Raw genomic sequence first — 18,364 nt, 5'->3', positions numbered from 1 at the left:
TTGACTGCATGTTTTGGTAATCACCCAAAAAGAAAAATACTATTTTTGCATAAAAATGAAAATCCAACACTAGTCACGATAAAAAAAACAAATATTTTCAAAGGGAGGTAGAAGAAAACCCACTTGAAAAATACAATTTTCCATGAAACCCACATCGAGTAAGTCTTAAAAATTCGTCAAATCGCATAAATAACTCCATAAACACTAACAAAGACCAATTGAAACGAATTAATAAACAAATAAATAAAAACTAATAAATTAAGATAAAAAAGTAAAGAAGGAGAAGGAGAAGAAGAGAAATGTGGGTGGAGAGTGAGATCAAATGGAGATACCGGTGAAGATGAAAAAAGCTGATTTCGTTCCCTAATAATGGCGAATTGACACTGTTTTCTTCCTCCATTCAAAAGGCACAAAAGACAATATAAGGAGAGTCCAAAAATAAGAATATTAAAATACAATGAGGCATGAAAAAAAATTCAGAACATCACTATTCATGGACTTTTATATCTCTTTCTTTGTAAAAACAAAACAAAATGGTTAAAACCCCTAAAAAATATAGGAGGGAAAATAATAATAATAATTATAATAAAAAGAATCATGATAAATGACTCGTAAGGTGGCATACTCAATCGACTCATTAATGTGGACAAGTTTGGAAATCGTAGATCTTTCCGCCTCAAGATACATGGCTCCCTCAAGAGAGACTTTTTTATGGGAAAGTACAATTGTGTATATTGAGACGTACAGATCTATGATTCCAAACTTGTTACGTCAATGAGTCAATTGAGTATGCCACCTAACGAGTCATTTTATCACAACTCAAAAAAGAATTTGGACATATATATACTGCTAAATTTATTGAGTTGTGATAATATGACTTGCCAATCGCCAGATAGCATACTTAATCAACTCCCTGACATGACAAGTTTGGAATCGTAGATTTGTACGTCTCAGAATACACGATTACACTTTCCCATTAAAAAAATGTATCCTGAGGCATACAGATCTACAGTTCCCAAACTTGTTCACGTTAGGGAGTTGATTGAGTATGCTACCTGACGAGTCAAATTATCAGGACTCAAATTTATTTAGAGAGATTATATTTCTGGGTCAGGTTCCCTCGACTCTTAAGAATGCCTCATAAAAAAAACATATGATCCCAACCCTTTAATTGTAAAATCCAATGGTTAAGATTTATCCTCGGTATAAGTATCTTTGAGATTTGTGTTATTAAGATACTCATAAATCTCAACCATTGGATTTTGTATATAAAGAGTTAGGATCACATGTTTTTTTCAATAGTCATTCTCAGGAGTTGGTGGATCCCAACTCTATATTATTGCTTACTCCAACTTTTGCTCACCCCAATTCATATGTAAATTAGCACACATTTTGGGTGGCCTTAGAAAAGGTAGGTGTGGCAATTGAATTTAAAATTAAAATTCAATGGTGAAAAATAATTTTTTTAAAAAAAATTCAAAGTTCATAAAATTTTATCATCTACAACCTTAAAATATCTGATCATATTTTTGAATGTCGCATGGTGTGCCCAAGGACCTTTAGTAAGAGTGAAATCTTAGTAACTTAGTAAGGTTAGTTGGACTCGTAAAGCCATATGGACACTCTTTTGGGTCTACGTATTGATAAACTTTTGGGATACCTTTGGAGGACGGCATTTGATTTGAGCACTTTTATCAAGGGTTTGAAATCCTAATTATTTTTACTAATTATCTGATTTAGAATGAAAATGATTCAAATTCAACTATTGAAAATTACGAATCAGATTGATTTTTGAATCTCTGGCTGTTCGACAACCAAAAAGATTTGAGTGATATTTTGAAAATCTAAGTGGAATAAGTAAAACTTGGTCAAGTCAACCAAAATCTTTTTATTAAAATATATATTTTTAAATGAAAATACGATACCAATAAGATAAACTGACATGGTGATGATGCGATTGACGTGGCAAGTGCAGAGAACAGCGTTAGTTTATCATTAGTCATCTTCTAATTCACTTTATTTATAAAGAAAATTATAATTATTTAAATTTATATTTATATTAAAAAATAGTTGTAAATCTAGTTTGGAGATTTATTTCATGAAACGAACTGACTTACTAGTCAACTCCTCGTGAGGAGGGGAGATGAGAAACCATATTTTAAAATCATGATTGATGTAGAAAGTTGGGTCAAAAGTTTATGGGCCATATTTGATTCTACACGCTCATGAGAGAATATTAAGAAGAGTTGTGATAACCTGACTAGCCCACATGGCACACTCAGTTGACTCTCCTGGTGTGATAAGTTCGAGAACCGTAGATCTGTATGCCTCCAGATACACTTTTTTACAGGGAAGTGCAGTTGTGTATCCCAAGGCATACATCTCTATGGCTTCGGAACTTATCGCATCAGGAGAGTCGATTGAGTGTGCCACATGGGATAGTTAGATTATTGCGATTCTACTAAGAATCGCTAAGGGGCATTGAGCCCACATGGATAATTACAATGGAATCCAACGCCACAGCATTCTAGATTTTATTGAAAAATTCATATTACAAAAAAAAAAAAAAAAAAAATCTCTTTTGAACTTAATCAAGATGTTGAGATAGAGATTACAAAACTCCCAAATTTAAAATTAAAATTAAACAAAGAAATATATCTTTTTAATTATTTATTTTAAGTTCTTAGAATTTTGTCCTTTACAACTGGCATCAGTCAAATCATGTTTTTGGATGCCACAAGTAGATGCCTTCACGAAACTAGAGTATTGTTTACTCACATAATCTTCTGTGCATGCCGCGTCAAACCTCAAAGGGTAATTCTGTAAATTAAAGATGCTATTAGGTACACGCGTGCTCATGTGATTGGTGGATCTTAGATTTCTTTGAGCATTGTGAAAAAACAAATTCGCTTTCCTTACTTAGTAGGAAAGTGTTTTTGGATCATTAAATGGCCCTCAGTGACACATACCCAAGACATACTGTCATCATGCCATTTTAACACATGGAGAAGCAAAATTAGAATTAGAATCCACAAAATGTTAGTTTTTGGTCTCACATTTTAGAGAAAATAAAGGAACCAATTTCATGATTCTTTTGTAATATCTTTTTCATTTAGTAAAAATATATCTATAAATACAACACCCCTTCTTCTCAGTTATGTCTGACGTGGTGTCATTGAAACTTAACTCCAATTATCTTACGTCGAAAAATTGATTTAGTAATCTAACAATGTCAGAACCTTTTAGATTATGTTCTTGATTCCCTTTTAGCCCATTTTCACAATATCACTACGAATGGTATTAGTTGAAATCAACAGAGTTACAAAATTAGAAAGTTATCGACAAATTTGTATTAAGTTTGATCTGCTATGACAAGGTCATGGTGGTCATCAAAATATTGTGGCATGGTTATTATCCAAGAAAATGCCAACAATCGGAATATATATATATATGAGGGGTTAGTAATCAAAATTTCACTCAGAGAAATTATTCTAACTCTTTTATTTAATCCCCATCTTAACCCACTCGATAAACAATCTTGGATCAAGTGTGGAAACATTAACCCATGACAATAATACAATACACGAGGATATTTGGGATATTTTCATATACTAGAAAAAAAAAACTTTAGACATCATTTTTTAATGACGTCTATAAGAAAAGGTGATGTCTATTCTTTAGATGAAAAAGTGTGTTTTCCAAAAAGGATGTTTGTTTATAGATCAAATATAAATTGATGTCTTAAGTTTCACACTTTTTTGCATGATCCCTCCAACTGTGAAAAATGCACTTTCGATTTAAAATTTGATGTTTTTTTTTAAAGTGATGTCTAAAGTCTTTTCTCTAGTCACGATTCACTATTCAGGATCACAATTTCTAATGTCAAGCATCTTTGATTACACTGGTTTATTTATTTATTATTATCTTTTCTAGAGATTCTTTTAGAAATTATCATTAAAAGTTCTTATAATTAATCCATAATGGTTGGGATCACCGATTTACAAGATCCAGTAATATTTTAAATAAGAAATATTTGAATATCAATCTCATAATATTTTTTTATTGATCTTTGGCAAAATACAAGGTCTAGAAACAACAAGCTTTTGAGTGATCATTAATTTGACTCATAGGCTAGCAGAATACAGCAAGTAGGGAAATCAAGACAGCCACAGAGAAGATCAAAGCCTGCAAACAAAGATTCAATAACACCATTGGTTCATACCCAATCAATATTTATTAGCATAATTTATTTAGATTTTAAAAATAATTGATATTTTCATTATAATCTCAATTAATATACCGTATAATCATAAATCTCACTTTCATTGCATATCGAAAAAAATATTTAAATTCGTAAACATCCTCTAAAATCTAAATTGGAAACCCTAATTCAAACAATTTGATTTTTTTTACTTACGGCAATGGCAGATGCGGCGAGTCCACCTCGTTCTCTAGGGTCCTTGAGGTAGTAATTCCCGAAGTAGAGAAATGTAGCATAGTACCATAGAAAAGGAAAAACGAACCCCATGATGAATCTGTTAACAATATTGAAGCTTCTCTAAATTGTGATGATTGTCAATTAATCAATCAATCAATAAATCAAAAGTAATGTAGCATAGAGGACTCACGAGAACCATCCGATCCCACACCCAAAGCACGAAAGAGGCTTATCGTAAAGCCCATCAAACCTTGGTATTAGTAGAGAACACTTCCTTTCATTTGGTTGGTGTTGCATCACCACTCCCTCTTTATTTTGCTCATTTCCACCTGCAACCACACCACCTAGGACAGAACCATAGCCTCAATATAATATTTTTTTTCTGACGATGATTCGTAGGAAGATAGAACAAGACCTATTTGTCTTTCAAGCATTATAAATTTGGGGGTCCAACTCAAAACCAATTGGTAAAGAGTGGAGAGGCCACCATGTTGACAAACCATTTATCCTAAAAGACCAATCTGGTGGGGAAAGCACAACTATGAATATAAGAAGGTCACGAGTCAAATTGGGGCACGATACGTGAGCATATTGCACCTGAGAACTCAACACTATCCCTCACCCATAAGGATGGAAGATTCTCCCGAGGAGATTCGAACCCGTGAGTGCTCTGATATACCATGTAGAAGCCCATGAGCGAACCTAACTCATCTTCACAAAATCGGCTTGTAAGGTGAGAATCATCCTAGGTTTATATATATAGCCCAAGGTAGTGATACCCAGGCAATGTGTGACTACCGCTCACACTCCCCCTTGTGAGTAACGTGTCTTCTACATTCTTGTGATTACCTGCTATGATATTATGATAAATTTGGGGTTCTAACTCAAAACCAATTGACAATAAGTGGGAGGCTCAGGAGTTTAAGAAGAGAGACAAGGCAATTTGTGTCCGATGTGGGACTAAACTCAAGAAAGCATAATTTTTTTTTTTTTCTTTTGGCAATATGCCCATGATTCATACCACATCGTCTTGGGTTCGAATCCATTATTGCCTCAACTAACCGAAAAAGAGGACATTTTCTTTACCAAGGGCGATCTATCGATCTGAAATATGATCCATTCCAACCCATAATTCCCAGGTTGGAGCGAGCATTTGGGTTTGATAAGGACCCAATTTGATAATGAGCTATTTTATAACCTACTAAATCAGTTTTTTATCAATCATTTCTTGATCAAATAATATATGAGAAAAATATATATATTTTACTATATATTTTGTTAGTTATACAACATGTATCCATATTTTATATATCAATTTGGGTTTGATACAATTTCCATTGGATTGATTTTGGATCCAAAGAGTTGAGATCATGATCAAGATTTCTTACAGAATCTGGTCCAATCTGATCAGACCACTGGTTCAGTCCGGTTTTTAACACCATCCACTTGTGCAGACTCCTAATTTTTAAAATTTTTTTTTTTCTGGGATAATTTTATAGTGAATTGGGTTCTATTCAAATATCCAAGGCAGGGATAAATCTCGACTAGATTAACTAGTTTATCCTTGTACCATATAACTTAAAATTTGTAGCCAAACACCACCTTTAAAAAAAAAAAAATTGGAATTTAATTAGGATATAATTACCTTGGTCCATCAAGGGAACTCCTGTGATGTGGTTGTCAAGTTGGAGTTCCATTCCTGCTTCACTGTCACACATTTTTTTCTTTCACATATAAGAAAATCCAATAAATAAAAATTATATGATGTTGTGTTGGAAGTACATTTGTCACAGAGACTAGTGAGGATTCTCTTACCAGAGTTAGCAGAAAAGAAAAGAGAAAGAGAGAGAGAGAGGGGAGAGGGAGAGATTTTTCTCTTCCTTTTCATCTTCAAACTGTTCCCTCCTCTTTATAACTGACATAACTGTCACCAGGTGGCATTAGTTGATTGGTTTTAACAAATAAACAGCCGTTATGGTTTTGATGCGTCACCATGAAATGAAATAAAGATTCCATTTTGTTTTTAAAGTTGGGAATTTGACTTTGATTTACACTATTCGAGTTGACTCGGACGAGTCAATTGGATATTGAACGGGGACAAGAAAGTACCCATTCCCTGTATTTGTATAGTTCACATTTCACACAGAGTCACAGTATATGTGCCAAATCTTGTGTCGTTCATCCTATTTCTGTTGCATAAACTTGTGTTTGTTGTAGGTTGTCAATGATGGGGATATGTAATTTATGGGGGGAAATAGGTATAAGTTCATGGCCTACATTTGCTATTGTTCGTTGGTCCCCCCAATGAGAAGCTCTTGGCACAAATAGCAGTAGAAGGTCATCGAAGACCGACTCACCTCTTTATGTATGTTTTTCTCATAGGGTCTGGCATACAACCCAAAGAAAAATCTGCTATATGTCGCGGACACCGAAAATCATGCCCTGAGGTATGTTGAAAGTTATGCCTTGATGGTATACCTCACTTTTATCCTAAAACTATGTCTAGTGTTTGTTAGGATGAAACGTGGCAGAATTATATGGTCCACCAAGTTCAGTTCAATTGGAACCCAACTCCCATTCTCCTTTGAAAACGAACCTCAAAAAAGTCAAATTTCATCTGGATCACTCATTTTAAGCCTTTGGCTTTGTGCATTTCCATATGATTGGTTTAGAATGATCTAACGGTCCTGAGAAAATAGAGTGCGAATTTGGCAACCCCAACCAAGTCAATCCACCGCAAACGAGTTGATCGTGGTGACTCAGTCAACCGACTTGACTCAACCCATCGAGTTGGCTCAGTCCACCTAGGTGTGCAGGTAGAAATATCAGGAATTACAACAAAACACAAGCATTTCGTCAAGCACCTCCTCCTCTGCTTTGTGAAATTGCCCAGCAGAGACAATCCCATCTAACACCCCTTAAGTGTAACAAACAACATTAGGTTTGATTCCACTCATCTTCATGTGGTTTAATATATCCAAAGCGTCTATTCTAACCATCTCCCTACCTTAACCAGAAAACAATCACATTGCTATAATCAAAAACCCATTTGAGGAGAGCCCAGCCTTCCGGATCTCTTCCAAGAAAGAGAAACCCAGAAGAACTTCAACCGAAAAAAGATCCCAGTGACAAAAGATCTCAATTGCGTAACTGAACTTGTTGAACATCTTGCAAAGAACAGTGATTAATATCCGAAAGCTGGCTTCTTGAAGCCTACCAATAATGTTCATTGCTTGATGAGACTTCAATAAGACTTCGATGAAGACCTCCTTTTTTCTTACAGAGAACAGATAGAATTGCATGGAGGGAGGGCGAAGAAGGGGTACAACTGAATTTGGGGATTATGAAGAAGATTTCAATGGCATTGCATTTTAGATAGTTTATTTTCAAAAAAAATTTATACTGCTCTTATTTAATTTAACTTTCTCATATTTCTTTAGGGAGATTGATTTTGTTAACGAGTCAGTGCAAACTCTAGCTGGAAATGGAACCAAAGGTTCAGACTATGCAGGAGGGAAAAGATCCACTCAGGCAAGTTTAGAAGAACATATAATATGACACTCACTTCACAAATTAAAGGATGGTGTTGATTCTCATATGTGACTAATATTTAAGGTTTCCCTCGAGTCTTGCATCTATCGTACTCATGTATGCTGCAATACAAACCTGAGAAGTACCCCACTAAATCACCAAAGATGAAAATATAAAGCAAATCTGTTTTCTTTGCACCATTTCACGGATTTCAAACTTAGCTGGAACCTCAAGAATCAATTTTAGGAAAATTTTATTTTCATAAGGGCAGACAACGTACGCAAATGACAGAATATGATGCTAAAGTTATACATATAAATATTGGTAGTAACGACAATAACTCGTCAGGAATAACATAGGTTCAAGATGGCAAGTATTTAATCCATCCACTTACTTGTCAAATGGAAAGCACAAGTTACATCAGATTTGATCCTTGGACGTAAATCCAAAAGCATCTCACCGCCCCAACCATGTCAAGAACAAGTGAAGCAGCATCAACTGCCCAAAAACAAAAAGAAAAAAAAAGAAAAAAAAGTTTAAGCGTCGGTGTCCTGTACAGGTTTTATGCTCCAAAATGGCTTGTACATCTACTTCTCTCACACGAGAGCCCTTTGTGAATCAGGTCGTCCTCCATCAAGGATACAAGTTAATTTGAACTTTCAAAAGTGCAATTTTAGTCTCTAATCCTGTAGATGTTCATCGTCTCCATCTTCGGAAGATTGGCATGCCCCATGATCGATTCTTCCTGCAAATTAAATTCATGAGAAGGTTTATGGATATGGGTCGACATTCAAGAAGATAAAAAGTAGAGATTCTATTAGCAAACCAATCCTTTTGAAATCATATTGGCATTTACATATATATTGGTGTTATAAGTAAAAGTTAGTGTGTTAATAGAAGCTCTCTAAAAGTAACATGATCACAACCATCAGAAGAAGAAGCACACCTGTCAAATCCGGGCCACCACCCCTCCAATCAGTTGACTGTGAAGGCATGAAAGGCATTCCTCGAGATTGCAGAAAGAAACTACTTCCACCGATACTTTGATGATCATCATTTCCCCTGAATGAGGTCCTTCCGGAAGAGTCAGGGGTGGATCGGTAGCTAACAGTAGAAACTGTTGCCCCAACCACTTGTGGTGGCAATCTGCTGGCAGAAGCCTCGATTTTGGGATCAGCACTTCCTTCCTTCTTGGTGTCAATCACAAATGAACCAACAATTACCTATGGAGAGATTGCTGAAATTAGTTTAACGTTGTAGATGGACGGCAGAGATCACATCACAGATAATAATACCTTTACTGGGCCTGCGGCCTTGAGGGGACCACCAACTCCACCTCCAATGATGCGGCCATCAGTACCAGACAAACACACACTGAGCCCACCAGTTCTTGAGGATGCTCCTTCTATCTCAGTGTGTAAGAAAGAACCCGACAGTGAAAGGATTTCAAACCGTCCCTGCAATCAGAGAAATCGCTAAACACTGATGGCTTGACAGTCAATCAAACACGTGACATGGAAATACCTTGCAGTACCTAGGATCTGAACAGCTACAACAAGCAATCTTACAAACAAGTAACAAACTACCTAATTAACAGAATTCACTTTTATCGCTAGGATATTTTAGATATTAATTGACTGGAGGAACAGGTTTTGTTCAGTTGACCCCAAATTTTGGGATAAGGGATTGATGATTATGACAATGAAGACATTTTTAGGCTTTAAATGACTTTCATTAAAAAAAAAAATTATATCTGTGATCATTTACTTCAGTTCAAAACAACAAATTGATGTAAGAATCTATTTTTATCATTGTAACAATGACACGGTCACACGGATATGCCATAAGCATGTCGGCGTCTGACACAAGAACCAATTGTCTGACACAGCACCTTCAATGGTCCAAGACATTGACATGTCTGCAAATCTATATAATATATTATTTATCTATACTTATAGTATTAAACTTGGTATTTCCATGAAATAGACTGACATTTCCATTTCCACAAGCTTATTGAAGACTTCAAAGGAGTTTTTTTTTAATGATTTCCAGTTTAAATAGGATCTTATGTGTTTGGACTTTGGACAGGATAGAAAATGTCTCTATGCTTTGTAATTGGGTAGGTCGCCTCAGCCTCCTCATTGTTCAATAAAATTGTACTTTCAAACAAAAGGAACCGGAAATTTTACCTGACAATAGTTGGAATGTGGTCAAGATAGACTCTGAAGGATTTAGTAAAATTCTAACCAGGGGAAAAACATCTCTAGCTGCAAAGATCAAGCCTAAAAAAAAAAAAAAAAAGATTGTTTCCTATCCTGGATGACTATATAGCCATGTGTTTATTAGTAGGGGTATTATGGTCTTTTTATTAAATAAGTAGTGTGAGTCGTAAGTTATGTGAATAAGGTATAGCTACATAGGGTAATGTAGATTTCTGGAGTTTTTCTAAAGAACGTTGTTTTCTACCTCTAGAAGAGTTTAAACCTGCTGAAATCCGTTGGTCCCACACAAGACACGGGTTTTTTTTTTTTTTTTTTTTTTTGGGGGGGGGGGGGGGGGGACACCACCGCCCAAGAGACCCTGACACAAAAACTACCTTGCCTCAAGACTACACACACTATCCCATCTTACAAGAAATCTTCGAAGAAAATGCCCCTAAATTCCTTGAAAGGTTTGCACTAAAAAAAATAACAAAGCCAATGAAAAAACAATAAAATCTTGTAAAGCCAACTCCTTTCCTTTCCTTTCCTTCAAAAACATGGCCATTTCTCTTCATCCAAATGCTCCAACAAATGATGAAAAGCATAGCCCATAACATCCATTTAGATTTGGAGAACAAGTACCCCAAGAAAGCCAGGACCCAGAGATATCACGAACGGGGGCCAGAAAGCACCCTTCCACACCAAATAATGCAACCATATCTGACGGGCAAACTTGCAATGGATGAGCAAACGATTTGCCAGACTCCCAACTTTATTTACAAGACAAAGCTTCTCCCATCTTGATTCATTATGTTTACAAAAAATGCCATTCTATAAATATCAAAATTCCCTTATTTTTTGTACTAAAAGACAAAACAATAAGGGCATTTTTGAAACTCCAAGTTGTGGAGGATGTTACTATCCCCATGAGGTCTTGGATAGTAGCATACCCCTTGCAAGGTCCACCAGCAATTATATAACCAACCAAGCTTAGGATAAGAGAAGTATTGAGGGGTTCTCCAAACCTTTTCTACATCTCCACTTATGTAATTATCAGAGAACCTCCTAAATACTTCTCTCATCCTAAGCTTGGTTGGTTATATCATTGCCGGTGGACTTTGAAAGAGAGGCCCAACAAAACTGAGTTGGCAGGCCATGGAGCTAGGTAGGGTCAAACTTAATTTTAAGGGTTGCACTTTTGCTCAAGGAAGACTAGTAAAGGGGGATTTTTAGGGAATGATTGAAATGTTGTTCTAAATGTAACTTAAGGCCCAAGCAGAATCAAAGAGTTAAATGAAGTCCTATTTACAAACTTTGAACATGTTACAAGAATCTTCATAGACATAGGTTGTCTTTGAAGGTGGATTGGATTTCTTTATCTTATTTTTGTGTGAGGGGTGGGGAATAACACAGAATCTGCTAAACCAAGCATGCAAGGTAGAAATAATTTCATGATCATATAAACAAGGATAAGTTATAAGCAGTGATCAGCTTTCACCAAATATAAAAGAAAACCTAACTCAAACCCACACTCTAGAACATTGGGTGATAAGTGATAATTAATTCAGATCTATTAATGTAAATATTGTTCCATATCAAAATCTGGAAGCACTGCAAAAGAAGAAACCAAAGGAAAGCATTCGCAAATTGTCTACCTCATATGTCACAGTACCCCCCAATGTGGCCGGCTGGCGGAGTGATGCATTAGAGATCGAACCAGATGCTGAGAGTATACATACTGCACGCTTGCGTTGTTGTGTGAACGACATGATTTTCTGGGCAACATCCTATTGAACAAATCCAGTGTTAGGGAGATATGTACCCTTGGGACTATGATTTAGTGAGATAATCGAGGTAACTCAATAGTGAGGATTCTTCTATATACGACTTATATCTTAGAATCTACAATATAGTTAAAGACTTGTGCGAGTGACATCAAGATTGGACCTCATATCGCACACATCTTGACGTGAAAGTGGATAGGAACCATAGATGCCTTTTCACTTGTATCTCAAGGAAAGAATCTATGGTTCCCATACACTTTCACGTCAGGATGTGAGTTGTGAGGTCCAATCTTGAGGTCACTTCAGCATTATTTATAGTTAAATCCTCAGAACAGAAATATATGGAACTTCTTGTAAGGTGATGACCTGAAAACAGTTGATACAGCTGTATTTTCAATGGTTATGTGAAGGAGACGGGGACTAATGTTTTTTGGCATTCATCTTAACCTGTCTAGTTGGTCAAATGCATCTCATCATTGTGAGATCTGGGTGCCCAAAAGCTCAACTATCACTGCTTTCTACATTTAGCTTAGAATTATTGATTTCCTGAACATGTATGAGATAATAGTCTCTGTTTTTCAGTGAGACAATTTCTTGTCAAATACTAATACTAAAGCCTAGAAAAACTTGTTGGGGGAAGGGGTGGGGGAATCTCACTCAACACTAGAAATATAAAAGTGAAACAAGAAAAGCAAGCACATGATAAGATCAACAGAGAGCAAACTCCTCCAACAAAAGATGAAACCACCAAAGCAAGTGCCACTGAACTCTTGTAAGATGTAGGTCGACAAATAAAGAAAGGCCTTGGCTTCCATTGTCACCACATCATGATGATCCTCCTTACCATCAAAGATACACTCTTTCCATTCCTCTACAATATAGCAGAACAAGATGACGCACCTCAAGATCTAGATCTTATGTGGAAGGACCAACTTTAGAACATTATTGTCATGATAGACAATGTCACACGTCACCAAAGCCTTCATTTGAACTATATAAAAACCTAAGAGCAACTTTGTCTAGTTTACCTACGAAAAATAGGGGGAGGGAGGGGCAAATTTAATTTTCAAAAAATTTAGAAAGAAATAAATATATACATATATTTTTACACTTAATGTCTGCTAGAAGTGTTTTTGGTATACTCTTCTCAAGCTATTCAAACTTTATAAAAACTACAACATATTTCATTCTTATGTAATTCACAAAAAGAAATATCCAAAAACCAAAGAAATGCAAGGATGATGTGGACCACACAGGTCAAAGTCTCCATGAAAATCATTAGACAAGAAGAATATACTTAGTTACAGAAGGGGCTCAACTAACAAAGAGATTGATATCACGCATGACTAGAAATGATCATGTATCCACATGGTCTAAACTATCATTTCAAAGAATCGTGAGATCCCAAAACCTTGAGCAAATTTCAAGATTTGGAACCAATTGCATAATTATCAATTGATACCAAATAAAGTAGATGTACATTATACCATACAGTATGCAAACATGTAAAGATGATCATCATATGTAACCATACGATAAGCATATATGTAAAGAATATCATGTATACATATAACCATCCAGTAAGCATGTGTGTAAAGAAGAAAAAGTGCATACTTCTCCAGCAGCCACGCTAAGGACATGCGGTGTAAAACCTTGCCCTGCGTTCCCTGCATCAAATAGCTAAAATATGAACGACACATTTACATTTAACTATATGCATTAATAGAAGATATAATTGTGGATAGAGTTGAATAATGAAAATAGATTTGTGTTGCCGACCGCAATATTTTGGATAAAGAGTAGATGATGACCTTGAACTCATGCAAAGCTCAAAGAATTTCAAAAATCATTAAAATCGAAATAACAACAAAGCATAAGGAAATCATAATGACATTTTTTGCTGGGCAAGCAAGATTAGTGGTCAGTAATCAGTAGGTGACAATACTCAGAGACTTTAACAAACAGCAAGTCAGCACCCCCTGAAATTTTAATGACATACGACAGCAAACCATTGCAAAATGGAAAAAATGGATGTAAAGTTTATCGTCCTCAATCCACCAATAAAATGAATAGAATTTCATGCCAAAAAATATGGAAATGAATCCTCCATATGATATTAACCATATGATATTAACCAATGTTGCTGCAAAGTACCAAACCTTAGGCTCCAAATTCCTCTTAAACTCCATTTTAAACCCCTCCTTCACAAACACACAACATCACCACCTGACATAGGGCAGATTCCTACAAGCATGTAAGCCAACTATCACAGTAAAAGAGGTAAAAATACATTAGAAAAAAATATGCATGAGAAAGGGAAGTTTGCACAACAAATAATCCCTGATAGAAAATTGGGCAAGTCCAAGCCTTGGTGAACATGCCAGTCAATAGATAAACTAAACACTAGGGGAAATCCCCAAAAGCTAAAACTCAATTCACTATTAATCAAGAAGTTCTCAGTTTATTACTTCTATTGAGTGATCACCGCTTGTAGGGAGGTGAAGGAAGATAATAGACAGGCAGCTTATTCCATCCAAAGTAGCATTTTTCATGTGGAAGCTTCTTTAGTGTGCATCACTAGGATTGATAATTTTAAGGGATATGGGGATGTCCACTCCTAACAAGTGTATTCTATGAAAAGAAATGTAAGAACATGTAGCTCACCTTCTCATCCATTTCCCTTTAGCGTCAAAGAGCTTAGAAGACCTTCCACCAATCCTTTAGGGTGCAGCGGGTTTTACCAAGGGGAGCTATTGATCTTGTGGAGGGGTAGTGGCATTATGATGTTTTCACATCAACTTGTGGTAGTCTTCATTGGAAGCTAGCCAAGTATACTATCTGTCGGTATTATCTGAAAGGAAGAAATTATCTCATCTTTCAAATCAAAGAATCTGACAAACGAAAGTATAATTTTGGAAGTTTAAGGATATTTTGAGATTTGAAAATCTATTGGAGTAGGTGATGAGGGAAATTTGCTTCAAAAAACTGTTCTTCAAATGGAGGGAGATTGTATCCTAATGATCTCTTCTATTTCTGCTGGTTTGAGGTTTTCTTCTTATCCCTTGTGAGAAATACTCTCACTCATGTACTAGCTTGCTTTCTTGCTGCAATTTTAATAAACTGACTTTCACTAATTGGGGAAAAAAACAAGAACTCCAGTTACATATCATATGCTGACTTGCCCCACCTCTATAGCTATAGACTCTCATTTCTATCCTAGCTAAACCATTGTGCTCAAAGCTTTGCCTCACCTAGTTGAGAGAGGGACGCTCTCCTCCCTCCCTCCCCAAGGCATCACCCCTCTTGACGACCTCCTATTTCCTAAGCATCCCCTAATGCTTTTGACCACATTGATTAAAACTAGGATTACCAAATAAATACTTAGACTAGGAAAACTTTGGCCTTGTTCGCGTAAAAATGACCCCTGGTTTACATCGATGTTGTAGCAGTAGGCATGGTTCAAAATATCGAAATGCATCAGCTAAGACCAATATGAAACCTTGACCTCCTCGGAACATTGAATATCAATTAATTGGTTTTTCTCTTGATTGAAACATTGCCTCAAAACGAGATTTTTGAAGAAATCTGATTTTATTGGGAATTCTTAGATGATTAGTACATGAACCGAAACATTGCCTCGAAACGAGATTTTTGAAGAAATCTGATTTTATTGGGAATTCTTGGATGATTAATACATGAACCCTAATAGGGTATTTATAGAGATTACATCAACCAATATATGGTAATAATCTAATATAAATATTCTAATTTATTAATACTTCCTAATGTAGAATATTCTAATTGATATTGCTACATGTATTATTTTCCATCATTACATTCCTTTTGTGATGACTGGTGAGATACGTTGATAATGATATAATGTATCTCATGCATCATATTTTTCTTACAATTTTAAACCTTGTTAGTAGGTACCACCACTGACCGCACTAGCAACTTCCCCAAGAGTATGAAGTTCCAACCATCTTCACTAAAAACAGTCACCAACTCATTGCAACAAAACCAAATGGTACATGAATGTATAATTAAACAAAAAAAATTAGACCATTTTGGTCTGTTTGGCTCATAATTTTCACATTCCCTTCGCTTCAAAATAAGATCAATAATTTATCCCACCAAAATTAGACCATTTACAAGCATATTTCTTTCACGAAATCAAGAAAAACTTCAACAAAAAGCACACAATTTTAAAACTTGACAGCTAAATTAAGCGGAAATAAACCCAAGAACCAACCCAATAATCTAATTAATGTCTTCAAGTGCATGAGATAACGCTATTCAAGTCCATAACAAGCAATAAAGCTAATATGGGTACCCTGTAACACACAAAAATTCAACATTTTTACCAAACTATAATACTAAATAAGAACACCTCAACAACTACAACCCCACAAAAAAGAAATGGTGCAAAAAAATAATTAAAAATCAACAAAACTAAGAGGAGACAAATAAGGGTTTGAGAAACTCACCAAGGGCAAATAACTGAGCTTTCTTCGAAGAAGAAGGAGAAGAAAGTGAAGAAGACTCCTTCTTATTAGGTGAAGAAGGCAGAGGAACTGAAGGAGTAGAAGCAGAAGCAGAGACCTTCTTTGCTGCAGAAGCAGAACCAGTTGTTGGCGCTTCGGGTGTACCGTACTTCCTAGGTCTACCTCTCTTCCTTCTTACAGTCTCTGTTGGTGCTGAAGCAGAGAGAGGAAGGGCTCTTCCGGTAACCGAATGTGGAGAGAAAACGAGAGGAGTGGCTTCAGAGGTGCTGTAGTGACCGGAAGAACCGGTGTGATGGTGGTTGTGTGGGTTGGAGAAGATCCCATTAGTGGTGGTGGTGGGGGTGTGGTGGTGCTGGTGGTGCTGATGGTGCTGGTGCTGATGGTGCTGGTGCTGGTGGAAGTAAGAGCTCAGACCACTTTCATTCCCCTCCATGAGAGAGAGATAGAAAGAGTGAGAGGGATTTGAGAAAAATTGGGATTTTTTTTGGGTTTTTGATAGAAAACTTTTATTGACACACCCCAATTTTTACTTACTACATTTCAATTAATTTTAAAAAATAAAAAATTAATAGAGTTAGAATATCATTCCCCCACTTTTGAAAAAAACCCATTAGGTCTCGATATTTTCTTTTATTTGATGAAGACACGTTGAAGAGTGAAGAGCACAAGATCAACGGCAAAAGTTTAGAGTAGACAATTGTCATTGATGTCAACTTATTCTTTCTTACGGGTTATTGTTGATGTTGACAATTCATTTACTTTTTTATTGGGTTGGGATCTGTAGACTCATGAAAATGAACTCATATGTTCACACATAATCTCGATCAAATAATTGTGAGATTCAACGATTTAAATATATCTTAGAGATCTATAATATATTCTCAGGATACATCTTTTATCTCAATTATTGGATCTCACATATAAACGGTCAGAATTGTGTGTGAATGTATGAATACACATTTTCATAAATCCGCAGATCTAACCTTTTTTATTTTGCTTAAGTATTATAAAGTTAATTTTGGTGTGAAATAATTATCATGTAATAAGTAAAAGTTGGGGGTGGCAATAGAATTTCTCTTTTGATATGTTGGAATGGACGTGGAGTACGTAATCCCGGTTCTATTCTAGGGTTCAAATCTTGACCGTCCATTACTTATCATGATAATTGATTTTCAAATAAGTGGGTCCCACTTGTGGAGATGTTTGTTCCTAATAACGAAACATGATTGAACCCATCAGCATTACCTTTTACCACGTCAGCATCTTACGATGGTTTAATTTTAAACTAAATTGAAATCCACCGCAAGCCCGAAAGATTTTTTTATTTTTTAGATATATATATATATTTTAAATAAATTAATACAATTCGTACGATCAAGTACTGAATAAATCCAAAGGTCACATCAACCGTATGAAAAGTGAAAATTTAACGTACTATTTGTAATTTTAAAATTATAATTAAGGTAACTTAACATTTATAATTTATAATTTATAATATATATTTTTTATATCTAAAATTTATTGATTACGATATGTGCCAACATGAATGGATTGATCACTTTAATATAAAAATTATATATAAAATTATTCAATTTTTTTATGCTCTATTGTCCAAATATGATTGGGATCAAAGGAGGTATTACATAGGTAAATATAATATTAAAAAAATATATATAACATAAAATTATTATTATTGTTTTAGGAGTTGATGTTACTTCTTTTGAACTAATAGTAAAATAATTCAAATGTTGTGTTAAATTTTTACATCCATAATATAATAAATATGAGTAGAGTTTTTTAAAATACATTTTAACATTATTTTGTTATTTGTCGGGTCGTGTTGTTGAAAAAGTAATATAAACTAGTTGAAATAGATTGTTAAAATGGGAATTGCTTAAAAGACTC

The 18,364-nt window shown here is 35.3% G+C and overlaps 2 protein-coding genes across 2 annotated transcripts; both read right to left on the bottom strand.

The window, feature by feature from the left end:
- Nucleotides 1–4,032: 4,032 nt before the first annotated feature.
- On the bottom strand, nt 4,033–6,219 carry LOC147402134 (large ribosomal subunit protein eL20z-like). Its single transcript, XM_086441617.1, has 4 exons — nt 6,084–6,219; nt 4,629–4,782; nt 4,418–4,535; nt 4,033–4,185 (listed from the first exon to the last, which is right to left on the bottom strand). The coding sequence occupies exons 1-4, from the start codon at nt 6,154–6,156 to the stop codon at nt 4,132–4,134; spliced, it is 399 nt and encodes a 132-aa protein (XP_086297743.1). The 5' UTR covers nt 6,157–6,219; the 3' UTR covers nt 4,033–4,131.
- A 2,045-nt stretch (nt 6,220–8,264) lies between these two features.
- On the bottom strand, nt 8,265–16,928 carry LOC147402133 (AT-hook motif nuclear-localized protein 14-like). Its single transcript, XM_086443640.1, has 6 exons — nt 16,442–16,928; nt 13,569–13,621; nt 11,826–11,957; nt 9,265–9,426; nt 8,916–9,192; nt 8,265–8,714 (listed from the first exon to the last, which is right to left on the bottom strand). The coding sequence occupies exons 1-6, from the start codon at nt 16,890–16,892 to the stop codon at nt 8,650–8,652; spliced, it is 1,140 nt and encodes a 379-aa protein (XP_086299766.1). The 5' UTR covers nt 16,893–16,928; the 3' UTR covers nt 8,265–8,649.
- Nucleotides 16,929–18,364: the final 1,436 nt, after the last annotated feature.

The sequence above is a fragment of the Akebia trifoliata genome, chromosome 5 (genome assembly GCF_017979445.1).
Source record: "Akebia trifoliata isolate Shusen 1 chromosome 5, ASM1797944v1, whole genome shotgun sequence".
NCBI lineage: Eukaryota > Viridiplantae > Streptophyta > Magnoliopsida > Ranunculales > Lardizabalaceae > Akebia > Akebia trifoliata.
The sequence above is the reverse complement of the archived record's forward strand: the minus strand, read 5'-3'. Positions and strand labels throughout refer to the sequence as shown.